This window comes from Vulpes lagopus, chromosome 7, assembly GCF_018345385.1.
Source record: "Vulpes lagopus strain Blue_001 chromosome 7, ASM1834538v1, whole genome shotgun sequence".
In the NCBI taxonomy this organism is placed as follows: domain Eukaryota; kingdom Metazoa; phylum Chordata; class Mammalia; order Carnivora; family Canidae; genus Vulpes; species Vulpes lagopus.
The window spans coordinates 16,294,832-16,318,288 of NC_054830.1; the positions used below are offsets into that span (position 1 = coordinate 16,294,832).

Consider the following 23,457-nt stretch of genomic DNA (forward strand, 5'->3'; position numbering starts at 1 on the left):
GGATCTCACTCTGATCGGACCATCTTAAAACTCCCCAGTCCAATCCTTTTACTGTCCTTTAGACAACATCCATCCGCACTGTCTCCACTTCCTGTTCCTGCAGCCCTGGAGGAGCTGACCCCCAGGACATCTCTGGCCACCTCTGCCCCCAAGGGACTCTCTTCCCCCTCATCAGAGGGAAACTGGCTGGGACTTTAGATGGGACGGGGCAGGATATATCTGGACAGGGGCAGGTCAGGCTTGGTAACAGGCGGTGTCCTGTGAGGACAGACAGTATCTAAGTGGTGCTGGGGTAGACCACGTGGCCGCAGGCCTGAGGTCTGGAGCAGGGGCAGCAGCTCCAAGAGGGGAGAGCGGGGAGGTCCCTGCCTCCATTCTCCCACAGGCTGAGTGCTCTTCTCAGAACAGACTGGATTTTGTTCCTGTTGCCATAAATCCCTCACTGGTGGCCTGGCATCTCAGGATCAGATCCTGTTCCTCCCACAGCCTTCCTTTCCAACCCCACTTGCCCTCTGCACCCTGTCCTCTCCGTCCCCAAATTATCCCACATCTTTCCTTACTGTTTCCTCACCCTTTCTGGGCTACCTGCATTCTCAGGCTTCAGCTCATAAGACCTGTGCCCAAGGAGCTGTCCCATCCCATGCCACCTGAATCTAGTGAGCCCTGCTCTTGCCCCCCATCCCCCCACCCCCACCATCGACACCACTCATGTGACCCAGGGCTGGTCCCATCTGCTCTCTGTGTTGCAGTCTGTGGCCTGGCATCCTGTCCAGCTTTGCTGGAGCAGGGCCAGGTGGGCCTCCCACATATGAAACCCTGAAAGCCCCTAGAAGTCCCCACTGGGGGCATGGGTGGGGGTGAGGGGCATCTGTATGATAGACACAGCAAGGTCCCCAGAGCAGGTTACAGGAAGCTCCAACTGTCACAGGGTAGCAGGACCAGATTTGTATCTGAGAAGCCAAACCCTAGGTTGCCACGGGGAAGTGGGGTGGAGAGTGGTGTGTGTGCTTACCCTGGGGTCCCCACTTTGGGGATTAAGATCTGGGGAACTGGCTAAGCTCTCAGGGCAGGACCATATCCACTTCAAGCTCCCCAAAGAAGGGCCGTGTCTTCCCTAGATGCCCACCCCCCCTAGCATGGAACCATAACATTTTGGACTCCCAAGTACAGAACCAGGTCTTTTCCCTTACACTGGGTGTCCCAGCCCTCCATCCCTACCCAGGACACCCTCCTCTTGGGTAGTCCCCTGCAAGCTTGGTGATATTGTCCTGTCCTGTGCACCCACCCCATCCAGAGAGCCTACAGGATGCAGATGGCTTGCCTCCCATGCTGCTGTTGCGTCTTGTCCATCTCTTTGGTGCTGTCCTTGCGGGAGGGAAGGTAAGCCAGGAGGAGCCTGTGGACCAGAGGGTGGCCATCTCAGGGTCTCTGCTGGTCGAGCCCCTTGACCACTGGCATCTCTGCCCACACCTGCAGGAGAACGGGCAGATGGCTGTGAGCGCTGGCTCTGTGCAGGGCCTGTTGGGTGTGGTACGGGGCTGGGACCATGGGCCAGCCCAGGACCCCCGCCTAGTGCCCCTGGCGCTGGAGGCACTCGTGGGGGCAGTACATGTCCTGCATGCCAGCCGCACACCCCCTCGTGGGCCAGAGCTCCGCACCCTGCTTGAGGGCTACTTCCGCATCCTTAATGCCGACTGGCCAGCGGGCCCAAGCCCAGGCCCTGAAGAGGCCCTTGTCACCCTACGGGTCAGCATGCTCGGTGGGTATGGGCTCCCAGGCTCTTGGGGAGGTGGCTCTAGCAGGGGAAGGTCTAAGTGATGATGGAAGGCAGGACCGGGCAGCATGGGAAGAAGGTTTAAGGCTGAGAGGACGGGTTGCTGATAGGGGGTTGAGCAGGGCTGACCCTAGACCCCTCCACAGACGCCATCCCCAGGATGCTGGTATGTGAGGACCGGCCGGTGCTACAGGCCACCTTCCTCAGCAACAATTGCTTCGAACACCTGACTCGCCTCATCCAGAACAGCAAGGTGGGCGGGGCCCAGCTCGGGGTGGGGGTGGGGGGCCTGGAACCACTTTTGGGGGCCACACTGCTGCTGAGCCAGTCTGGGCTGGACTGGCCTGGGGGGTTGTGTCTGGGGGGATGGCCCGAGGCTCAGGATGGCTCTGCACCCCACAGGAGGGAGATATCATGGAAGGACAGGAGCTGCCCTGGCCCTTCGTCCCTCTTTCCCCAGCCCCAAGTCCAGGGGCAGGAGGAGGGCTCGGCTGTTTTAGATAGAGTACCTACTGCTGCCCACTTACCTGCCTCCCGCCCCCAACTCTGTTCTGAGCAGGGCATGGGCAGCTCTCAGATCCCTGCCTTCCTTGGTGCCTGGCCCAGCTCTCTGCCTGGGTGTCACGGCAAACATAGCCTTCCCTCGGGGGCAGAGCCCTAGCTGCTGCCCCTGGTCCTGCTCTAACCCCATCCCTCTCCCCATCTTCCTCCTCTTCTCTCTCTCCTCTGCCTCCTCTACCTTGTGCCCTCCCCCTTCCCCACAGCTGTACCTGCAGGCCCGGGCGCCCCCTGAGGGGGACAGTGACCTGGCTACCCGGTTACTGACCGAGCCCGATGTCCAGAAGGTACCACCTTGGGGCTGACCTGCTCAGGCACTCGCCTCCCTGGGCACCCACCACCTGTGCCTCCCTCTTTGAGCCCTTTCCTGCCTCTGTAGGGGGAAGGAGCTGATACATGCGTAAGGCCTGCTGTGGCCTGGTAGTGATGGGGCTGGGTCCCCCATGCTGTGTCGTCCACCTTCTAGACCCTTATCCTAGGGAACGGGTAGCAGTGATCTGTGCCCTACTTAGTATTAGTATTGGGAGCTAGGGTTTGGCTTGGCCAAGCTGGAAGGAACCTTCGAAACTCAACCACCTGCCCCCAGTCCCAAAAGGGGAACTGAAGCCCAGATACTATGGGACTTGGCTGTGGCCCCTCACAGATAAGGAAGTCCCCCACACGGGGCCACTTCTTTCCATGGATCCTTGTACTTCCCTTAGGTAGGTCACTGGGAGTCCTTCATCCCCTTATGATGCTCTCTCTGCCTCACCTTCCAAGGGAACTGTAAGAGACTGCCAGCTGTCATTTGGGGGCTCTGCATGGAGAACCCTCTCCCTGTTGGCTTAACCCCTGGGCCCCAACCTCCAGAGGCCCCCAGCTTTGTCTTCATGAGGCAGCCTTTCTGTGGCTATTGCACTTATCTTTTCTGAGAGCCTACATATCTATTTGTCTACAAAACAGGCAAGGGCAGGTGAGACCCCTGGTTTTTACAGATATGAAATTAAGGCCCGGAAGAAGGTGGTATGAAGTCACTTGGGGAGTCAGGCCCCATGTAGCCAAAATACACCCTAGCAGCCTGGAAAATTCTCTAAGCCCTCCTGATCCCTCAACCCTCAGAGGTGGGGTAGGGCAAGTGAGCAGCATGTTTCTAGATGTCAGCCAAGGTGGGCTTCAGTGTCCCCACCTGGATCTCGGGGCAAGGGGCAGGGTAGGACCCAAAGGTCTCGAAGGTTCTTCTGGTTCTCACATCCTGTGATTGATCATCCTCACATTTCCCACCCCCTTGTCAATCATGGGTGATGGAGCACTTGCCTGCCTGCCTGCCTGCCTGCACATGTGTGTCTAGCATGGGGGGGAATGGGTGGGGACAGAGGCCTGCAAGCCTACCAGACAGTGGGGGACAAAGGGGTATGGTGAGAGAATCCCCTGTTGATCTGTCCCAGGGAGGCCCTTCCCGGTCCTGGTCTCTTCCCTGGCCTCTTTGTCAAAGTGGGTCTTGCCAAGCTGCTTGGCATAGGGTCAGAGTGAGGGTCACATTAGTTCAGACAAGGAGCAGGAGGCCTGGTACCACACTCCCAAGGCCTCCAGCCAGCTCAGCTACGTGTCCTGGCCCTACACCAGGAGCAGGGGGCTGCCCGCTGTGACACCCTGGTACCTGCTTCTTCTCACTGGCCCTCCCCATCCTAAGGTATTGGACCAGGACACAGATGCCATTGCAGTGCATGTGGTCAGGGTACTGACCTGCATCATGAGCGGCTCCTCCTCAGCCAAGGTGAGGACGCCGCAGTCTGGCTATGGTAGGGGTGTTGGGGTGGGGTTAATCTGACCACGTGTCCCCAGAACTGCTCTGGTTGGTGGCTGTTAGATCAAGGGAGCTGAGGAAGCGATCATCTTGCCCTGTGGGGTGCAGCTCAGTGCTGTCAGCTGGATATACTAGGTCAGGGCTGGACTGGGGATGATCTGTAGCCTTCCAAGGGGGACCCTCATCCCCGCATCCATCCTCAGCCCCCTTGCCCTCTCTAGCGCCATGACCCAGAAGCAGAGCCAGGTGTGGGAGCCTTGAAAGATGATCCTTCCTCCAGGGTTTCCATGGGGTGTGGGTTGGCCCTGGGGCCCACATGCATGTTCCCCTCTTCCCCACACAACCCTGCACAGGAGGTGTTTAAAGAGCGCATCGGCTTCCCTCACCTGCACGAGGTTCTGCAGAGCCACGGTCCCCCCACGCACCGGCTGCTACAGGAGCTACTCAACATGGTGAGGGCAGTGGTGTGTGGGGTCAGGGTTCCCAGGGCGGTCAGGACCGAGTTACCATGGAAGGTGAGCTCTCCGCCATAGGGGCTCTGTTGGCCGTGGGGATCACACAGTATGACCTGTGACCTGACCACAGGTGTCCTGTGTCCTCCAAGCTAAGGCTTGGTGGTGCTGGAGGCCCGTCATGGGGTAGCTTGTGTTGCTCTCCTGGGCTGAAGGCACATGCCCCGAAACAGGGAAGTCCCACGGTTGGCAGGGTGGCCTGCCCCATGCCTGTTGCCCAGGAGCTGTCGTGTTCTCTCTATCCCCAGGCTGTGGAGGGCGACCACAGCATATGTCCACCGCCACCAATCCTCAACGAGCAGCCGGTACTGATGCTCATGCAGTGGCTGCCAGCACTGCCCACGGCGGAGCTGCGGCTCTTCCTCGCACAACGCCTTCGGTGGCTCTGTGACAGCTGCCCTGCCAGCCGAGCCACGTGCGTGCAGGCAGGCCTGGTGGGCCACCTGCTGGAGACACTCGGCGCGGGGGCAGCCTTGGGGGCCCACTGCCAGGAGCAGCTGTTGGCATTGCTGCAAGCGCTGGGCCGCGTGTCTCTACGGCCCCTGGAGCTGCGCTGCCTGCTACGCCCCCCCGCAGGACTGGACGCCGGGCCGGCTGGGGCCGAGGCCGGGAATGCCAGACACGCTGGTGCCATCATTCGTGCGTTATCGGGCATGGCCCGGCACCAGGGCCCCGCGCGCGCCCTACACTACTTCGACCTGACGCCCAGCATGGCGGGTATCATGGTGCCCCCCGTGCAGCGATGGCCGGGACCCGGCTTCACCTTCCATGCCTGGCTCTGTCTGCACCCCGTGGCTGCAGCACCTGCCCCAGCCCCCTCCCGGCCACTCCAGCGAAAGCAGCTGTACAGGTGGGTGGCTGCCAGGGAGCAGGGCGCCGTGGCGGGGCGAGTGGGCAGGCAGCAGACGTAACTGGCTTTGCCTTCCCTGCCCGCAGCTTCTTCACCAGCAGCGGCTCGGGCTTTGAGGCCTTCTTCACAGCAGCCGGGACGCTCGTGGTGGCCGTGTGTACCCGGAAGGAGTACTTGACCATGAGCTTGCCTGAAGTGTCCTTTGCCGACTCTGCCTGGGTGAGCCTCTCTCCTGTACGGTCCGGGGTGGAGGGGACGCCAGGTGCCGGCCCGCAGCCTGATGTTGCGGCTTCTCTTCTAGCACTGTGTGGCCATCGTCCATGTGCCTGGGCGCCGGCCCTTCAGCCAAAACCTGGTCCACGTCTACAAAGATGGCCAGCTGGTCCAGACGGCGCCCCTTCGCTGCCCCTCTCTCAGTGAGGTGTGCCACGCAGGGTTTGGGGAGGCCTTGGGGAGCTGGGGCGTCTTGGAGAGGGTGAAGCCTGGAGCCCCAGTGTTCCCCCCGCCCCTGCCATGTAGGCCTCAACCTTCACTTCAGCCTCTGGGGTCTGTGCAGCCGTGGGGCGGGGAGGGTTTCTGTGAGGACCTGGATGCAGGTGGAACCCCAGGCTTTGCTGTGACTTGACCACTTCCCCAACCCTGGCCCCGCAGCCTTTCTCCTCCTGCTGCATCGGCTCCGCTGGGCACCGCACAACGACCACCACCACGGGGCCACCCACGCCACCGGTCCCTGCTGCCCTGGCTCACGCACATCCCTCCTTTTCCCGCTCCCAGTCAGTCCCAGCCACCGCAGGGCTTGGCTGGGGGTCTGGACTGGTGGCCCCCCTGCAGGAGGGCACCATCAGCTCCACCCTTGCAGGCACACAGGACACTCGGTGGGGCAGCCCCACATCCCTGGAGGGGGAGCTAGGGACCATAGTCATCTTCCATGAAGCGCTGCCGCCAGCGGCCCTGCGGGCCCTGTTCACCTTGGGTGAGCACCCCCACCCACTGGGCCCTGCCCCAGCCCCGGGTAGTCGTGGCTCATAAAGTGCTCAGGGATCTAGGAGGGAGAAGGCACCCCTGGGGGTATATGTCCTCTGATCAGGCAAGAGAAGAGGGAGGCTCTGGATGGGGTTTGGCCAGAGGCCCAGCCAGCTCTGAAGCCCTCTGCCCACCCCTCCCCCCAGGGCCCAATGAGGTGGCACCCTTCAAGCCCGAGAGTGAGCTGCATGAGCTTAGCACCAAGCTGCTCCTCCATTACTCACCTCAGGTATCAGGTGGGGGGCAACAGGCTTGACCCTGCTACCTTGCCCTTGGCCCCCACACTCCATGTGCCGCCTCGCCTTCCACCTGACCCTTGGCGCCTGCCCACCCCCTGCCCCCAGGCCTGTAGGAATAACATCTGCCTGGACCTGTCCCCTGGCCATGGGCTGGATGGCCGCCTGACGGGCCACAGGGTGGAGACCTGGGACGTGAAGGTGTGTGTGTGCACGGGCAGGGAGTGCGGGGAGCCTGAGCATGGGCACATGTGTGTGCAGGGCGGGCTGGGGAGCCACACCATGCCGTGGGAGGTCTTTGGGGAAGCCACCTCCGCTGGACCCAGCTTCCCAGCCGGGAAAGCCTGCTGTGGTGGAGTGGGGCAGGAAATGGCTGGGAGCTGCCCTCATACAGCTAGCCTTTCCCCTAGGACGTGGTGACTTGTGTGGGAGGCATGGCTGCCCTGTTGCCCCTGCTGGAGCGAGTGGCCTCACAGCCCCAAGAGGCCGAGGCAGGTCCAGCCGAGACACATGACCTTGTGGGGCCTGAACTGACCTCTGGCCACAATACCCAGGGCCTGCTTCTCCCACTAGGCAAGTCCTCAGGTAAGAAGCCCTGGTGCCTGGGTTAGGGTGGCGAGAGCATCCTGGCATGATAAGAAGGCTGGCGTGCTTGAGGTCTCTGCCACTGGCAGGCCCTTGACACACATCTGTCCCCTTCCTGGTGGCCAGTAGAGGTGCGCATGGAGAGGAATGCCGTGGCTGCCTTTCTGCTGATGCTGCGGAACTTCCTGCAGGGCCATGCTGTGAACCAGGAGAGCCTGGTGCAGTGCCAGGGGCCTGCCATCATTGGGGCCCTCCTGCGTAAGGTAGGGCGGGCTGGGTGCTGCCCTGTCTGACCGAGGGGACTGGGTGAGAGCACTGAGAAGGGGAACCTGCGTCCTCAGGGAGAGCCTCCTGGGAGAGGTGGTGGCGTCAGAACGGGGCCTTGCCAGGCTTGGCAGGGTTCGGCCGACAGGGTCTGGTGGAAGTGCCAGCACCCACTGGGGCAGGGGACCCGCACAGCAGTCTGGGAAGCTTGTACCTCAGAGGCAGCCGGGAGCTGCAGACGGATTTTGAGCAGGCAGGGTGCTCGCATCCCTCCGCCTGTGCGGGGCAGGGTGGGTGCTGGGAGGCTCAGTGGCACGCGGCCCGGGCCTGCCACCTCACCCTTGCTCCTTCCACTCCAGGTTCCCAGCTGGGCCATGGACATGAACGTGCTCATGTCTGCCCAGCTGCTGATGGAGCAGGTGGCAGCAGAGGGCAGTGGGCCCCTCCTGTACCTGCTCTACCAGCATTTGCTCTTCAACTTCCACCTCTGGAGCCCCAGTGACTTTGCCGTGCGCCTTGGTAGGTGTGGGGACTCGGAGGAGGGGATGCCACCGGGAGGGGCGGGGCGGGGGGGGTAGGGTAGAGTTTCTGAGAAGCGATAACCCCGCTTCAGGCAATCTGAGGAGACGTATCTGCTCTAGAGCATCTGAGGGGGAACGTAACCCTCCCCCGGGAGATCTGGCAGGGACATGGCCCTGTCCTAGAGGGATACCTGGTAGCCTGAGTCCTCTGATGATGCCCATTCAGGCCACATCCAGTACATGTCTAGCATAGTCCGGGAGCACAGACAGAAGCTGCGGAAGAAGTATGGGGTTCAGTTCATCCTGGATGCGCTGCGCACCCACTACAGGTGAGGCTGGCGGGGGCAGACAGGCTATGGGGCCCACACAGCCGCCTCTGACCTTGGGAATGTGCTTCGGTCCCCCAGCTCACCTGCCACTCTCCCTGCTCTTTCCCCCCCTTCCCCTGCCTTCTCCTGGTCCTGGGTGGCTGTGCCTGCTGGGACCGGCTCAGCCCACAGCGGGAGCACCCCCTAGCGGCTGACGATGTGCACACCGTGCAGACCTCACTCCTTGGCCTGGTGCGGGAGTTGCTGGTTCGGAGCTCTGCCACTGATGACATGCAGGTTGTGCTTAGCTTTCTGGTGGCTGCAGGTGATGATGGCCAGGTAGGCTGGAGGGTGGTGAGGGTGAGGCTTGGGTGAGGGGTGGGGTGTGGCCACGCTGAGGGGAGCAGCCGGCCCAGAATGAGACTGTGTCCCTAGGTGGTGGGTGCTCTGGACCTGCTACTGGCACTGCTGCAGGGCTCACCAGCACAGGAGTCTCTGGCCATCTTCCTGTTGGAGCAAGGAAACCTGGAGGTCTTGCTGGCTCTGCTAGTGCAGCCGAGGTCACTGCCCCTGCTGCCCGACCGAGTCTGCAAGGTACAGCCAGCCTGTGCTGACCCTAGCATTCCATCTGCCGGGGCCCCTGCCCAAGGGCCAGGGAGGTGAAACAGGTCCCTCTCGGAGCCACAGACCTACGCGGTGACTTCCCTCCTCCAGTAACTCCTTCCTCATGATGACAAACCCCCTGTGATCCTCCCTCCCCCTCCCCCAGATCCTGCGCAAACTGCAGCAGAATGAGCGCTTACCTGAGCGGAGCCGTCAGCGGCTTCGGCTGCGAGAGTACAGTCTCCAGGGTCTCATTGCCTGCCTGCCAGAGGGGGCTGCCTCCCCCCAGCTCTGCCAGGGCCTCTACAAGCTGTTCCTGGGGGCAGGTACAACCTGGTGGGGGCCAGGAGGCAGGCCAGGTGGAAGGGTAAGATAGGTCCAGGGAACAGAGCAGGCAGATGTAGAGAAGGCGTCGGCACGGGGGGCCAGGGCTGAGCCAAAGGGGGAGCAAGGTCCCCTTCGGGGCTCAGCTCCTCAGGGCCTCTCTGACCACCCTTCCAGATTGTATGAACCTCTCTGATCTCTTGGCCGTGGTGCAGCTATCCCTCCAAGCTGACCTCAGCGTCCGCCTGGACGTTTGTCGCCAGGTGAGTCTGGGAGGTGAAAGCTTTCAGAAAAGGGGGCTTCGACCCTGGAGGCTTCATTTCACCTGCTGGTGATGAAGGCTCTCTGGAGGCCTCTCTGCAAAGGCCCTGGGGTGGGGGGTCTGGAGGCAGACCGCCAGATGAATCCCTGACTTGCTGTGCCCTGGCCCGGCAGCTCTTCCACCTCATCTATGGACAGCCAGACATAGTGCGGCTGCTGGCCCGACAGGCTGGCTGGCAGGATGTGCTGACCCGGCTGTACGTCCTGGAGGCCACCACAGTTGCCAGTCCCCTGCCCTTCTCCCCAGAGCCAGCCCTATGCAAGCCACCCATCGAGTCACCTGAGACTTCAGATGTCTTCTTGCCCTCAGAGACCCCCAGCCCCGACCCTGACACCTTTTATCACGCTCTCTCCCCGTTTTGTATACCCTTTGACCTGGGCCTGGAACGGGCCAGCGTGGGTTCATGCAACACTGCCAGCGGGGGTGGTGGCAGTGGCAGTGGGACTCTTACTCCGGCCAGCCAGCCTGGCACACCGTCCCCACTGGACGGGCCCCGGCCCTTCCCTGTTGCCCACGGCCGCCATAGCTCCAGTCTCTCCAATGTGCTGGAGGATGGCAGCCTCCCGGAGCCCACCACCAGCGGGGATGATGCCTCAAATGCCAGCAACCCTCAGGTGAGACGAGTCCTCCCTGTGCCACTGGGCGGTTCTGAGAGACCCCTCTGGGACCCAGGGCACGCAGTATGACCTTTCCACGGGTAGGGTACTGACATTGCGGCTCTAGCTCTCACCCAGTTGGCCTGGGTGCTGCCCCTGCTAGCTCTCAGCGGCAATTGTGTTCCTGACGGGGTCCTAGAATAGGACAAATGATGTCAGGCCAGGGTCAGGACACCAGCCAGGCTCTGGAGAGTCCTCAAGAGAGCCTGGAGGGCAGAGACTTTACAGGGTCTCTCGGCAGCATCACTCTAAGGGATCTGCCTTGTGTTTCCAGGTTGGGGGAGGGATCTCTGCTTATACTAAGGCATTTTCCAGAGAATTCCAGGACAATTCATGGGGCCTGTGAGAACCGTGGGGTAATTTTGTGAACCACCTCATCTCCTCTGACGAGTCACTGAAATCTCAGGATTTTCCCTGGAATTCAGGCAGTGGCTAAGGCCTCTCTACACCTTTTTTCTAGGCCCCAGGCTGTCTGTTGACCAAGGGCTGTCCCTCCTAGTAGGGACACCCAGTAGTGGTTGGCAAGGGGTGCTCCACAGGGAGAGCGCGAGAGTCAGCAGTTCCCTCCCTTCCCCACCCACCCCACACCTCGCATCTGTGCCCACAGCAAACCTCTGAGGAGGAATTGTGCAACCTGCTCACCAACGTGCTGTTCTCGGTGACATGGCGTGGTGTGGAAGGCAGTGATGAGGCCGCCTGGCGGGAGCGCGGCCAGGTGTTCTCGGTGCTCACCCAGCTGGGGGCCTCTGCTACGCTTGTGCGGCCACCGGACTGCATCAAGCGCAGGTAAGGAGGCCACTCGGGGGAGTGAGGGTTCCCTGAGGAGCCTGCGGGCAAAGAAGGCAGTCGGGCAGACACCTGAGTCTCTCGCCCCTCCCCAGCCTCCTGGAGATGATGCTTGAATCGGCCCTGACCGACATCAAAGAGGCCCCCGTTGGGGTCCTGGCCAGCCTCACCCAGCAGGCGCTTTGGCTGCTGCGCCTGCTGCAGGACTTCCTGTGCGCAGAGGGCCATGGTAACCAGGAGCTGTGGAGTGAGAAGGTGCGGCAGCTCAGAGGCCTGTGAGCCACACGAGTCCGCGTGTTCACGTGAGCCCGCAGGCATCTGGTGTGGGAGGTGGAGGAGTGCACAGGCACATTCCTGGGTGCATCAGCATGGTGTCTGTGTGTGCAAACCCCACCTGGCCCCCAGACTAAACCTTACCTTGCTCCCTCCCCATGGGCTTCTGGCTTCCTCTGATGATGGCTGCTTGGAATATGTTGGGCTGTAGCTCTTTGAAGGAGTATGCAGCCTGCTTGACCGCCTGGGAGCCTGGCCTCACCTGGCCAATGGCACAGCGGATCTCCGAGAGATGGCACAGATTGGCCTGCGCCTAGTGCTTGGCTACATCCTGCTGGAGGACCCACAGGTGAGCACCAGGTGGGTTGGGGTACCGCAGTGGCAGGTGTGGGGAGCCTGGAAAGTGGCTGGGTGCCACTCACACCCCCTGCTGCCCACAGCTGCACGCCCAGGCCTATGTGAAGCTGCACTCACTGCTGCAGACCACGGTGCCCATGCGGCGGGAAGAGGCCTGCTATGTGCTGTCTAAGCTGGAAGCGGCCCTGGCGCGGGCGCTGAACACCTCCCCCTCAAAAACGACCACTGAGGACAAGGAGTCCCCAAGCGCAGCTGCTGCTGCCACTGAACGCTGCTCGTGGCTGGTACCTCTGGTGCGGACGTTGCTGGACCGTGCCTATGGGCCGCTGGGGCTCCAGTGGGGACTGCCTTCCCTGCCACCCACCAACGGTAGCCCCACCTTCTTTGAGGACTTCCAGGCCTTTTGTGCCACACCTGAATGGCGCCACTTCATCGACAAGCAGGTGCTTGGAGGTGGCGGCGCGGGAAGAGACATGGGGACCGGCCCCCCGCACCAAGCGCTGATCTCCTCTCCCTGCCCAATCCTGCAGGTACAACCTACCATGTCACAGTTCGAGATGGACACGTACGCAAAGAGCCACGACCTCATGTCGGGCTTCTGGAATGCCTGCTACGACACACTCATGAGTAGTGGACAGCGGCGCCAGCGGGAGCGGACACAGGGTCGCCGGGCCTTCCAGGTGGGCAGCCTGCGGCCAGGATGGGGAGCCGCCCCACTCCTGCGCCCAGAGGACGGCTGGTGGGTCGGGAAGCCGCCGGCAGGACTGACCCCATTCCTCTGTCCGCCACCCCCAGGAGCTGGTGCTGGAACCCGCGCAGAGGCGGGTGCGCCTGGAAGGGCTGCGCTACGGGGCGGCGGTGAAGCAGCAGGCAGCTCAGCAGTCCACCGCCCTGCTGCACTGGGGGGCGCTGTGGCGGCAGCTCTCCAGCCCCTGTGGGGCCTGGGCCCTGAGGTGGGGGCGCCGAGGACGCCTGGGGCGGGGCCTGGGAGGGGCTGCGCCTGGGGTGATGCCCGGGAGGGATGGGGACTTCACAGACTGCCCTGCCCACCCGTGACCACCCTCCTGGACGCACCTGCAGGGACCCACCTGTTCCGCGCTGGAAGCTGTCCAGCGCCGAGACTTACTCACGCATGCGTCTGAAGCTAGTGCCCAACCACCACTTCAACCCGCACCTGGAAGCCAGCGCTCTGCGGGACAACCTGGGTGAGAAAGGGTGCCCTGAGCTGGATCTTGCCCAACCTCGTCAGCCCTGCCCTGCCCAGCTCTGACTGAGCACCCTTGGGCGCACTGCAGGTGAGGGCCCCCTGACACCTACAGAGGAGGCCTCGCTGCCTCTAGCGGTGACCAAGGAGGCCAAAGTCAGCACTCTACCCGAGGAGCTGCAGGAAGACCAGCTGAGCGAGGAAGAGCTGGCTGCGCTGGAGAAAGCGTGAGTGGGGCTGGGAGAGTGCAACCAGGAGAGTGGGGAGCGGGGAGCAGGGGGCCTACTCCAGCGGACACGTGCCAACTGTGGGATTGACTCCCGAGTCGCTTCCTTTCCTGGGACAGGGGTAAACACCCTGAAGGGGGGAGCCCTGGGTGGCTCAGTGGTTGAGCATCTGCCTCCAGTTCAGGTGGTAATCCCGGAGTCCTGGGAATGAGTCCCGCATCGGGCTCCCCATAGGGAGCCTGCTTCTCCCTCTGCCTATATCTCTACCTCTCTGTGTCTCTCATGAATAAATAAATAAAATCTTTAAAACAAAACAAAAAAAAACACCATGAAGGGACTGTCCAAAATCAGGTGGGATGTGGGGGGTGGGGGTGAGGAGAGCTGTCTAGCAGAAGTGGCAGTGGCTCTTTGATCACTAGGCACCCCAGGCCAGGACTGAGAAACACAAACCAGATCAACACAGGGCCCCAAGGGAGTGGGCAGGGGCTGAATGAGGGATGCCAGGGTTAGGAGCTGGTGTCCTGGCAAGATATTCAGAGGCCCAGTTTTGGGGTGGGGACTGGGGTCAGTGGGGACTGGGACCCTGGACAGTTCCTCTCTTCTGCGAAGCATGAGAGAATGTACCCCCATGACCTGGTGGCACTTGGAGTGTGGTCTCGGGCTTATCCGGAAGGGGGTCCGAGAGCCTTGAGCCTGAAGTGGGTGTGGCCCCCAGGATGCAGGCAGTGGAACTGGACGAGCAACATGAGAAGCTGGTGCTTTCAGCCGAGTGTCAGCTGGTCACGGTGGTGGCTGTGATCCCAGGGCTGCTGGAGATCACCACACAGCACGTGTACTTCTATGATGGCAGCGCCGAGCGCGTGGAAACGGAGGAGGGTGCGTCCTACTAGAGCTGGTTAGGACAGCAGGGGATGGCTGGGGCCTGGTGGGGCCAGGGTGAGTGAGTGCTGCACCCATGTCCATCTGCACAGGCATCGGCCACGACTTCCGGCGCCCACTCACGCAGCTGCGAGAGGTCCACCTGCGCCGCTTCAACCTGCGCCGCTCAGCACTCGAGCTCTTCTTCATTGATCAAGCCAACTACTTCCTCAACTTCCCGTGCAAGGTGGGCGGGGCCGCAGCCTCGTCTCCTTGCCAGGCACCCAGGCCCCAACCCTACCCCATCCCACCCCACACCCAGGTACGGAACCAGATGTATTCGTTGCTCCTGCGCCTACGACCCCCGGCCCAAGGCTACCTAAGCAGCCGCTCCCCCCAGGAGATGCTGCGTGCCTCCGGCCTCACCCAGGTGAGAGACCTCGAGTGTGAGGAGGCAGGGGGGCAAGGCCAGGGTCCTGTGGTTGGGAGGAGTGCTGGACAGTCCAGCTGACTCACCTCTTGCCTGCCCCTGCCCCCCAGAAATGGGTACAGCGTGAGATTTCCAACTTCGAGTACTTGATGCAACTCAACACCATTGCGGGGCGGACCTACAATGACCTGTCTCAGTACCCTGTGGTGAGGAGCCACTCCTTATCTCCACCCCTGCCCCTCTGGTCTGCCAACCCTGCTTCACTCCAGTGTAGGCGCTGATGGTGGGCCAAGCCCTGAGCCTGGCCCTGGGCGGGTGCTGCCTGACATCTGGCCTCTGCTCCCGCCTCTCCCCGCACCCAACATACCCCGCTGGCCTCTGTTCTCCCTGAAGGGAATCTTGTTCTGGCCTGCTTCCCTGGGTCCCTCCAAGTGGTGCACCTTGCCCCCCTACCCCCCCCTTGCCCTCGGCTCTGCCCATCTTCCTGAGGGTGAGGGCAGGGCAGGCTGGGCAGGTAGGCCATCAGGACCCTCATGCAGCTCCTTCACGGGTGGGTGGCCAGTTCCCCTGGGTCCTGCAGGACTACGTGTCCCCAACTTTGGACCTCAGCAACCCGGCCGTCTTCCGCGACCTGTCCAAGCCCATCGGTGTGGTGAATCCCAAGCATGCCCAACTCGTGAGGGAGAAGTGAGCATGTGGGCAAGGTCGGGCTTGAGGGTCGGGATGGGTGAGGGCAGGGCTCCTGCTGACTCCCCTCTAACTGTGGCTCCAGGTACGAGAGCTTCGAGGACCCAGCGGGCACCATCGACAAGTTCCACTATGGCACCCACTATTCCAACGCCGCAGGCGTGATGCACTACCTCATCCGCGTGGAACCTTTCACCTCCCTGCATGTCCAGCTGCAGAGTGGCCGGTGCGGCCCAGGGCGGGGCTGGCAGATGGCAAGGGTGGGGGTGGGCTGCTGCAGATGATGGGGGGAGGTTCCCTTCTTTCCCCCAGCTACAGCTCTCCTTCCTTGACTTCATTCTCCCCACCTCACTTTGGCCTGTGCCCCTCCTGCAGCTTTGACTGCTCCGACCGGCAGTTCCACTCAGTGGCAGCAGCCTGGCAGGCCCGCCTGGAGAGCCCTGCTGATGTGAAGGAGCTCATCCCAGAGTTCTTCTACTTCCCCGACTTCCTGGAAAACCAGAACGGTGAGGGCTGGCATGGGGCTGGGAGGCCTGGGGACAGAGCGCACAGGCTGGGGGTGGCCAGGGAGCACGTGAAGATGGCACAGGGAGACAGCTGACCCAGTCCTCTGTGCCAGGCTTCGACCTGGGCTGCCTCCAGCTGACCAACGAGAAGGTGGGCGACGTGGTGCTGCCTCCGTGGGCCAGCTCTCCTGAGGACTTCATCCAGCAGCACCGCCAGGCTCTGGTGAGGAGATGAGCACAGACAGGCGGACAGGTGCCCCAGGCTTGAGGGGCAGGGGTGGGGTGGGGGGGTCAGCTGTCTCTGGACTGACTGGCCCCTCCCCACCCCTAGGAGTCAGAGTATGTGTCTGCCCACCTGCATGAGTGGATTGACCTCATCTTTGGCTATAAGCAGCGGGGCCCAGCCGCGGAAGAAGCCCTCAACGTCTTCTATTACTGCACCTATGAGGGTGGGCAGTGGCCTGGACTCACTCGGGGGCCGGGGTGCAGCGGGAGGGGGGGGCTGGGAGCGGAGGGTGCAGAGGGAGTCCTGACTGCCCTGTTTGCCTGCCCAGGGGCCGTGGACCTGGACCACGTGGTGGATGAGCGAGAACGGAAGGCTCTGGAGGGCATCATCAGTAATTTTGGGCAGACTCCCTGTCAGCTGCTAAAGGCAAGGCCACCTTGGGGCTTGGGGGATCACGGTCAGGGATGCCCATACCATGGTGCTGACCGGCCACTTGTCCACAGGAGCCACATCCAGCTCGGTTGTCAGCCGAGGAAGCAGCCCAACGCCTTGCACGTCTGGACACTAACTCGCCTAGCATCTTCCAACACCTGGACCAGCTCAAGGCCTTCTTTGCAGAGGTGAGGGGAGGCAGGGCTTCATTTCCTACTCTGAGATGGGTTCAGCTCGAGTCCTACCAACCTCTTAGGGCATATGGAAAACCTAAATCAAGGTCACTGATGTTAGATGTCTTTGAAAAGAGGTAAAGGGAAAGGAATATGGGAGCAGGAGTAGGGTTCCTTCTTTGAAGAGGCCAGGACGCGTTGTCGACTCCCCTGACCGCCTCTGGAAGCCTTAGGGAGACCAGAAGGCAGGCAGTCTGGCCTTGGGTGATGTTCCTCATGTTTCTGTTCACATGAGAAGGCCCCTGGGCCTGACATTTTTAGCTTCTCTTCCCCTCCTTCCAGCAAATGGGGGACATAAAGTAAGAGGATGGGAAGACCAAGTTGAGCCAAAGCGTGAGACTCTGAGACCTGCCTTGTCCATCCCAGCTTCTCACTCCCTCACTTTCTGAGATGCCCTCCTGTTTGGCAGAGGGACCTCTGCCCTCTGACACCTAGTCTGCCAGCACTGGGGGCTGAGAGGAGAAGAAAGAATGGTGCCCCGGTTGTGGGTAGGGGTGTGGGGTTCCTGGCCGACCACTCGGGCACAGCCGGCCCCGTACTCTCCTCTGCAGGTCATCAGTGATGGCGTGCCCCTGGTGCTGGCCGTGGTCCCCCACCGGCAGTCCCACTCTTTCACCATCCAGGGCTCCTCAGATCTGTTGGTAAGTGTTCGGGGCAGCGCCCACCCCAGCTCCGCCCCTCTCTGACTCTGCCTCACACCCACTTCTGTCCCCTCTTGCCCACAGGTGACTGTGAGTGCCAGTGGGCTGCTGGGCATCCACAACTGGTTGCCCTATGACCGTAACATAAACAACTACTTCAGCTTCAACAAAGACCCCACCATAGGCAACCCCAAGTAGGAGAGAGGGAGGTGGGCAGGGGTGGGCTCTAAATACCTTGTATCCTGAGCTGTTCCCCCCCACACACACACCTAGTCAAGGTGGGGGCTGGCTGAAGGGTCTGGCCAAGGTCTCTGAGGGCCTGGGTCTTCTGTGTTGGCCTGGCCTCACCCCACCTGTCATCCCCCTCATCGGGACAGGATGCAACGACTGCTGAGTGGCCCGTGGGTGCCGGACAGTGGCGTGAGTGGGCAAGCCCTGGCAGTGGCCCCCGACGCAAAGCTGCTGTTCAGTGGCGGCCACTGGGATGGCAGCCTGCGAGTGACTGCACTGCCCCGGGGCAAGCTGTTGAAGCAACTCAACCGTCACCTTGGTATGCATGGCCTTGGAGCTGGGGTGGTGCAGGCAGGGGTAGCTGGCCAGGGAGAGTGTGACTCCTCTGTTCCGTTTGTACCCTCCCCGTGCAGACGTGGTGACCTGCCTTGCACTGGACACCTGTGGCATCTACCTCATCTCAGGCTCCCGGGACACCACGTGTATGGTGTGGCGGCTCCTGCAGGAGGTGTGTGCTGGATGGGCAGCCCCGTGGGGCCCCCACAGTCCAGACCTGCAGCCCATCTGCCCCTCAGCTGACTGTCAGTCCTGCCCTTCTCTTGCCACCGTGAGCAAGCCCGGGTCTCCATGACCCTCCAGTTCTCTGGCTTTGGATAAGACCATCACTTTCTTGAGCCTTAGCCTCTTCACTCGGGGGCCAGGGTAGTGAGATGTCCCCAGTCCTAAGCCAACCCTGGCTCCCCACAGGGTGGCCTCTCTGTGGGACTGGCGTCAAAGCCCGTGCAGGTCCTCTATGGGCATGAGGCTGCAGTAAGCTGTGTGGCCATCAACACTGAACTCGACATGGCTGTATCGGGATCTGAGGTGTGTGTGCGTGTCTGTGCCCAGGGGAGGCCCAGTTTGCCAGACAGTGTCCCTGGAGATTGAAGACCCCTGCCCAGTACCCTAAGCTGCCTTCTTACAGGATGGAACTGTGATCCTCCACACTGTACGCCGTGGCCAATTTGTGGCAGCACTACGGCCCCCGGGGGCCACATTACCCGGACCCGTGTTCCATCTGGCGCTGGGGTCTGAGGGCCATATTGTGGTACAGAGCTCGGCGCGGGAGCGTGTGGGGGCTCAGGTACGGAAGAAGGGTGCTCAGCCGAGAAAGGGGTAGTTGGGATTCTGTCCCTGCTGACCCCTCTTGCTTCTTCCAGGTCACGTACTCCTTGCACCTGTACTCCGTGAATGGGAAGTTACGGGCTTCACTGCCCCTGGTAGAGCAGCCCACAGCCCTGGCGGTGACAGAGGACTTTGTTCTGCTGGGCACAGCCCAGTGTGCCCTGCACATCCTCCACCTGAACAAGTGAGTGACACTATTTATGAGTTCATGGACCTTCAAGGTGATGGGCATTGGCGGAGGATAACAAAAGGTACTCCCCACTTAGACCCGTCTACCGACCCCCCTCCCATGGGGGACCTACTCATAATCCCCAAACACGTCCATGGCACATTCTTCAGGGCCTGTCTCCTGCCCCCCAGTGGGTTGGTCTCGCCCCGGGCCCCCCTTAGCCACACACCTGTGGGAGATCCGTCCGTGGAGCGTTGAGCGGACAGAGGATGAAGACACAAAGCTGCCCTGCAGTTGACAGCTCGGGTCTCTCCCTCCCTCCCTGCAGACTGCTCCCGGCGGCGCCCCCCCTTCCCATGAAGGTGCCCATCCGCAGCGTGGCTGTGACCAAGGAGCGCAGCCACGTGCTCGTGGGCCTGGAGGACGGCAAGCTGATCGTCGTGGGCGCGGGGCAGCCCTCGGAGGTGAGGCTGAGCGCGGGGCGGGGCGGGCGGGCGGTCCTGGCCCCGGCCCCGGCCCCGCCCCCCGCAGTCCTACTCCTCCCTCCTCCGCTCCCCCAGGCGCGCAGCAGCCAGTTCGCGCGGAAGCTGTGGCGGTCCTCCAGGCGCATCTCGCAGGTGTCCTCGGGGGAGACGGAGTACAACCCGGGAGAGGCGCGCTGACAGCTGCCCCGCCCGCTGCGCAGGCCCCGCCCCGGGAGCCGGCGGGAGTCGGGGGCGCCGCCCGCGCGGCGGCCGCGCGGCCCGGCTCCGGGGGTGGGCGGGACCCCACCCCCGCCCAGCTCAGGGATTGGCGGGCGGCTCGCTCCCGGAAGTCCCGCCCCTCGCCGGCAGAGGGGCCGCCCGGAGTCCGGCCCCGGCCGGAGCGGCCGCACAGCACTTTTTGCACAGTGCGGGGCGGGAGCCCAGGCTCCCAAACCCCGCGTCCCGGCGGAGCCCGGGGGCCGGGCCGTGGCCTTAATCTCTAAAGGCGGCCCCCCGCTCCCCCGCTCTCGGCAATAAACCTGGCCTAGTTTTGTAGCTGCTTCGCCTCCGAGTATGCGTGCGCGCGGCGCCTCCGCCTGCCCAGGCCGCCGTCCTGGGCCCCGTACCCCGGCCCGGGAGCCCCCCAGGACCACGCGTCCCGTCCGCGGCGCCTCCGTGCCCGCAGCCCCGCCGCGCCCGGCTGCGCCTCCGCACGTGTGCGCGTTCCTGCGCGGGGCGGGGCGGGGCGAGGCGGAGGCGGGGGCGGGGCCCCGGGCGACCGCGCCCCCCGCGCCCCCGCGCGCCCCGCGCCCCCGCGCTCCGGCCTAGGCGGCGCCTCCGTGGGCGCTCGGGCCGCCTCCCCGCCCGGTCCTGCGCCGCGCCTTCCCGGCCGGCCCATCGCAGCCTGGGGGCGCAGGGGCCCGAGTCCCGCCGGCCGAGCGGATCCTGGGAGCCCCAGCAGGGTAGGAGGGGCTGGGAACGCGCCCCGGGGCTCCCCGGACCGAGAGAGCCCAGGGCCGCTTCTCTGGACCCCGCGTCGAGGCCCGCGAGCGTGCGTGTGCGTGTGCGTGTGTGTGCGCGCGTGTGTAGGGGGTAGGGGCACCCGCCCCGCAGCTCCGCCCGGTGGCTGGTCGGGCCGACGTCTGCAGGCCTGGCGGGGCTAGGGCGCTGCTCGCAGGCCCACCCGCCTGCCAGCCGGCCCGGCCCGGGAAGGGCCCCGTGTGTGGTAAGTGACACAGACGCACAAGCCTCACTCCTGGAAGGGCCACCACCGCCTCTGACCCCGACCCACTTGCTGACTGGGCAGGGAAGTGAGTTTGGAGACCAGACCGGATGTGGTGGTGGCAGCTGGGAGCGGAGGGCCTGCCCCCAGGTTTCTTCTCCGGGCCTTTTCCTGGCGGGAGCCATTCTAGTCCAGATGTGGTTTCTCTTAACTCGGCTTTAGGGAGCCAGTCCCCGCAGGATCAGGCCTGTAGGTCCAGACGGGTCCTGGGACTGAGTAGTTCTGTCCTTGAGGTTTCTGGCCTCCAGGCTGAGTTCCCAGATGAGAAAAGAACCAGGGGGCCTCTGGGGCCCTATGCTCTCTGCTCTGGCTGAACCCACCAAGGAACCTTCCTGAGCAGTTTCTGAGCAGGAGGTGAGGGCTGGACACAGGCCCTGGAAGCAGGAGTGGGGCCAGTCACTTGGGGGAGCCGTGCCTTTGGAGCTTAGGGTGTTGGGTTCCTCAGCTTATGCTGACAAGTCTGGGGGAGGCCCCCACTGGCAAGTCTCCAGCCTGGCTCTGACGGCGGTGGGGATGGGAGTCTCTGGTCCTCCCATGCCACCCCTGGACTCAGACCAGGGATTTGCTGAGGTTTCCAACCTGCTCTCCTCCTGCACCCTGGCTCCTCCAGCTTTGGCTTGTGGGGGCTGGCTCTGTCCACCCCACCCCGTCTGACACAGGAGGAAACTGTCAGGTTGGTGAATGGGGAGGTGGGGGGGTGGTAATAACCAGCCCTGGAGTGAATCAGGATGGAGTGAGCCAGGAGCAGAGGGTGGGGAAGACACAGACTCCCAACACCTGGCCTGAAGGATTTCCCCCATCTTGCTACACACAGCCACTTTTGGACTCAGAGAAGTCTCCCAGCCCCCTTGCCTGAGTGTTGCCATGACACTCCAACCCCTTCTCCAGGAGATGCAGTCCCTGGGAGCACTGCTAGCCAGCAGAGCCATGCTTCACAACTCCAGCCACAAAGAAGGCACGGTCCACGTGGGTAAGTACCTTCTGATCCACATTTTGGGAACTGGGTGGGTGGGGAGATGACACAGGTCCAGTCACAAACTCTGGAGTCCTTGGACCCTATGCCCTGCCTGCACGGGATTGTAATTTCCTGGCCTCCCAGCAGAAGTGAACAGCAGCATTTACTTGCCTCCTAGCTCAACTTTATTTTGCAAAAATTTAAAAGGCCTCATGTGCAGAGGCCCCCGTGGGGACCAGTATGTATCAGTTTGCTCTTCTAGTCCAGATTGCTGAGAGAGACAGGATGCATGGTTTAATGCTCCAATAGAGAAGGTACAGCAGGAGCCAGAAATGGGAGAGATCAAGGAGGGCTTCCCAGAATAGGGGATACCTGCCAGTTGGAGAAGTTAGAACAGCAAGTGCAGATGTCTGAAAACCCAGGAGGAGGGTCCCTAGGGAAGGGCTAGGTGTCCAAGACTGGTGAGCAGAGAGGAGGCTGTGGGAGATGAGCCTGGGATAATGAGCCAATCTGGATGCCGTGGTGTGAGTGTTTGATTCCACGAAGTAGGGACTGTTGTTTCAAACATTTTTGGCAGCAAAGCCTAAGTGAGGCTACTCAGGGACCTGGCCTTGATTCCTTGCTCTTGATCCTCTTTGTCCTTTCTTCTACAGATAAGACACGGAGGATGCAGGACAGGGATGGGGAAGGGGTGTGGGTAGGGGGAGCTCTGGCTCCCAATACCTCCTCTCCATTCCCCCCTGAGCCTCCAGGGGCCTCAGGCAACATTATCCCCGTCTACTGTGCCCTCCTGGCCACCGTGGTCCTCGGCCTGCTCGCCTACGTGGCCTTCAAGTGGTAGGTACTCTGGGCACTGCCCCATAGCACACCCCTCCCCATCTGCACTGTGTCTCAGTGAAGGCTGGAACAGGTTGGCGGGTCCCCCCTGCTCCCCACAGCTGGCGCTCACATAAACAAAGACAGCAGCTGGCCAAAGCTCGGACTGCAGAGCTGGGGGACCTCAACAGGGACCAGAGGCATGGGGACAGCATTGTCTTCCTGGACAATCCTAGCGGTCGGGAGCCCTGTGCCCCCAGCCAGGGTGAGCCTCTTTCCCCATCTACAGACTTTGAGACCCAGCTCAGCCATACCACCCAGCCCACCTGACCCTCTCGCGTCCCCCACGTCTCCCACCCCAGGGTCACATCCTGAATTTGGCTGCCGGCTTTACCTTCACCTCCCTCGGCCGCAGCAAGAGGAAGTGGAGCGGCTCCTGGAAGCATCGGGCGAAGCTGACAAGGGCTGGCAGGGCCTAGCAGGCCGCCTGGGCTACCCGGCTGATGCTGTGGAGGTCATAGCCCGGGGCCAGCTGCCAGCCCACACCCTGCTCAGGGACTGGGCTGTCAAAGAAGGCAGTGGTGCCACCCTGAGGGTGCTAGAGGACACCCTGGCTGCCATGGGCCGTGAAGATGTGCTCCAGGTCCTGGGTCCCCCGGCTGAGGGCTGCTCTGTGGTGTGAGTGACGCCACCACGGCCAGGCCTCTCAGGGAACCTGCTCTGGTGCTCCCCCCACAGCCACATGTGCTTTCCCTTTCATGAGCTTCCTGGCACTGGTGGCCTCAGCCTGCTCTGTTTGGAGGGAACACAGAAGGTCCAGCCACCGCTCACCTCCCCTTGCCCTACCTTCCTCCAGGACAGCCACCAGGACATGGGGAGGGACTTAGCAGTGAGACGTGGTCCTGCCTTCCCCCTCCCCACTACACCTCCCTTATCTAGCGTCAACTGGTTTTTCTACTTTTGTATCTCATATTAAAGGCAACTTTGGACTACTGTGCTGCCTCTGACTCCTTGGGCCTGTGGGACAGTTGGGTGGCCATGAGGCAGAGGCCCAGAAAAAGGAGGGTCTCTGGGATGCGGGAGGAGCACGGGAGCTGGAAGCAGATACTCCTGTAGAAGACGGTGCAGGCTGGAGCTCACACCCTGCATCTGCGGGTCACTGGCTGTGCATGTTAGGGAGCTATTTTACCTTTCTGC

The 23,457-nt window shown here is 62.5% G+C and overlaps 2 protein-coding genes across 11 annotated transcripts in view; both read left to right on the forward strand.

Annotated features, from left to right (window-relative positions):
- Positions 1 to 19,762, forward strand: part of NBEAL2 (neurobeachin like 2) — a 29,407-nt gene extending 9,645 nt beyond the window's left edge. For 2 of the 8 annotated variants that reach the window (XM_041760688.1, XM_041760690.1), the window contains exons 7-54: positions 1,295 to 1,380; positions 1,477 to 1,759; positions 1,921 to 2,027; positions 2,539 to 2,619; positions 4,002 to 4,085; positions 4,469 to 4,567; positions 4,876 to 5,477; positions 5,564 to 5,696; positions 5,779 to 5,898; positions 6,129 to 6,450; positions 6,647 to 6,729; positions 6,845 to 6,937; positions 7,147 to 7,321; positions 7,448 to 7,584; positions 7,945 to 8,104; positions 8,333 to 8,435; positions 8,600 to 8,753; positions 8,850 to 9,008; positions 9,184 to 9,343; positions 9,519 to 9,604; positions 9,777 to 10,277; positions 10,927 to 11,105; positions 11,201 to 11,360; positions 11,590 to 11,727; positions 11,819 to 12,178; positions 12,266 to 12,415; positions 12,531 to 12,688; positions 12,816 to 12,940; positions 13,031 to 13,166; positions 13,882 to 14,042; positions 14,138 to 14,454; positions 14,565 to 14,660; positions 15,017 to 15,141; positions 15,227 to 15,367; positions 15,517 to 15,647; positions 15,761 to 15,870; positions 15,979 to 16,096; positions 16,202 to 16,299; positions 16,377 to 16,493; positions 17,090 to 17,179; positions 17,264 to 17,373; positions 17,557 to 17,729; positions 17,824 to 17,918; positions 18,158 to 18,274; positions 18,375 to 18,533; positions 18,610 to 18,758; positions 19,072 to 19,207; positions 19,304 to 19,762. In XM_041760688.1, coding sequence (XP_041616622.1) covers positions 1,295 to 1,380; positions 1,477 to 1,759; positions 1,921 to 2,027; positions 2,539 to 2,619; positions 4,002 to 4,085; positions 4,469 to 4,567; positions 4,876 to 5,477; positions 5,564 to 5,696; positions 5,779 to 5,898; positions 6,129 to 6,450; positions 6,647 to 6,729; positions 6,845 to 6,937; positions 7,147 to 7,321; positions 7,448 to 7,584; positions 7,945 to 8,104; positions 8,333 to 8,435; positions 8,600 to 8,753; positions 8,850 to 9,008; positions 9,184 to 9,343; positions 9,519 to 9,604; positions 9,777 to 10,277; positions 10,927 to 11,105; positions 11,201 to 11,360; positions 11,590 to 11,727; positions 11,819 to 12,178; positions 12,266 to 12,415; positions 12,531 to 12,688; positions 12,816 to 12,940; positions 13,031 to 13,166; positions 13,882 to 14,042; positions 14,138 to 14,454; positions 14,565 to 14,660; positions 15,017 to 15,141; positions 15,227 to 15,367; positions 15,517 to 15,647; positions 15,761 to 15,870; positions 15,979 to 16,096; positions 16,202 to 16,299; positions 16,377 to 16,493; positions 17,090 to 17,179; positions 17,264 to 17,373; positions 17,557 to 17,729; positions 17,824 to 17,918; positions 18,158 to 18,274; positions 18,375 to 18,533; positions 18,610 to 18,758; positions 19,072 to 19,207; positions 19,304 to 19,405 — 7,679 coding nt within the window. In that variant the 3' untranslated portion in view covers positions 19,406 to 19,762. Of the gene's footprint in view, positions 1 to 1,294; positions 1,381 to 1,476; positions 1,760 to 1,920; positions 2,028 to 2,538; positions 2,620 to 4,001; positions 4,086 to 4,468; positions 4,568 to 4,875; positions 5,478 to 5,563; positions 5,697 to 5,778; positions 5,899 to 6,128; positions 6,451 to 6,646; positions 6,730 to 6,844; positions 6,938 to 7,146; positions 7,322 to 7,447; positions 7,585 to 7,944; positions 8,105 to 8,332; positions 8,436 to 8,599; positions 8,754 to 8,849; positions 9,009 to 9,183; positions 9,344 to 9,518; positions 9,605 to 9,776; positions 10,278 to 10,926; positions 11,106 to 11,200; positions 11,361 to 11,589; positions 11,728 to 11,818; positions 12,179 to 12,265; positions 12,416 to 12,530; positions 12,689 to 12,815; positions 12,941 to 13,030; positions 13,167 to 13,881; positions 14,043 to 14,137; positions 14,455 to 14,564; positions 14,661 to 15,016; positions 15,142 to 15,226; positions 15,368 to 15,516; positions 15,648 to 15,760; positions 15,901 to 15,978; positions 16,097 to 16,201; positions 16,300 to 16,376; positions 16,494 to 17,089; positions 17,180 to 17,263; positions 17,389 to 17,556; positions 17,730 to 17,823; positions 17,919 to 18,157; positions 18,275 to 18,374; positions 18,534 to 18,609; positions 18,759 to 19,071; positions 19,208 to 19,303 lie in introns of those variants that run through there. The other 6 variants (XM_041760692.1, XM_041760693.1, XM_041760689.1 and 3 more) reach the window with 5 other exon arrangements.
- A 149-nt stretch (positions 19,763 to 19,911) lies between these two features.
- On the forward strand, positions 19,912 to 23,252 carry LOC121494362 (death domain-containing membrane protein NRADD-like). 3 transcript variants are annotated; one of them, XM_041760697.1, is made up of 5 exons: positions 19,912 to 20,169; positions 21,304 to 21,459; positions 22,098 to 22,281; positions 22,383 to 22,525; positions 22,623 to 23,252. In XM_041760697.1, the coding sequence occupies exons 2-5, from the start codon at positions 21,354 to 21,356 to the stop codon at positions 22,940 to 22,942; spliced, it is 753 nt and encodes a 250-aa protein (XP_041616631.1). In that variant the 5' UTR covers positions 19,912 to 20,169; positions 21,304 to 21,353; the 3' UTR covers positions 22,943 to 23,252. The 3 variants fall into 3 exon arrangements, with proteins under 3 accessions (XP_041616631.1, XP_041616632.1, XP_041616633.1); XM_041760698.1 differs by lacking the exon at positions 19,912 to 20,169 and adding an exon at positions 20,179 to 21,162; XM_041760699.1 differs by lacking the exon at positions 19,912 to 20,169 and adding an exon at positions 20,179 to 20,432.
- Positions 23,253 to 23,457: the final 205 nt, after the last annotated feature.

Coding starts and splice junctions, on each gene's coding strand:
- LOC121494362 (XM_041760697.1), top strand. CDS start 21,354: ATGACACTCCAACCCCTTCTCCAGGAGATGCAGTCCCTGGGAGCACTG. Junction 21,460..22,097: donor AGAAGGCACGGTCCACGTGG/GTAAGTACCTTC, acceptor TTTCTTCTACAG/ATAAGACACGGAGGATGCAG. Junction 22,526..22,622: donor GCCCTGTGCCCCCAGCCAGG/GTGAGCCTCTTT, acceptor CTCCCACCCCAG/GGTCACATCCTGAATTTGGC.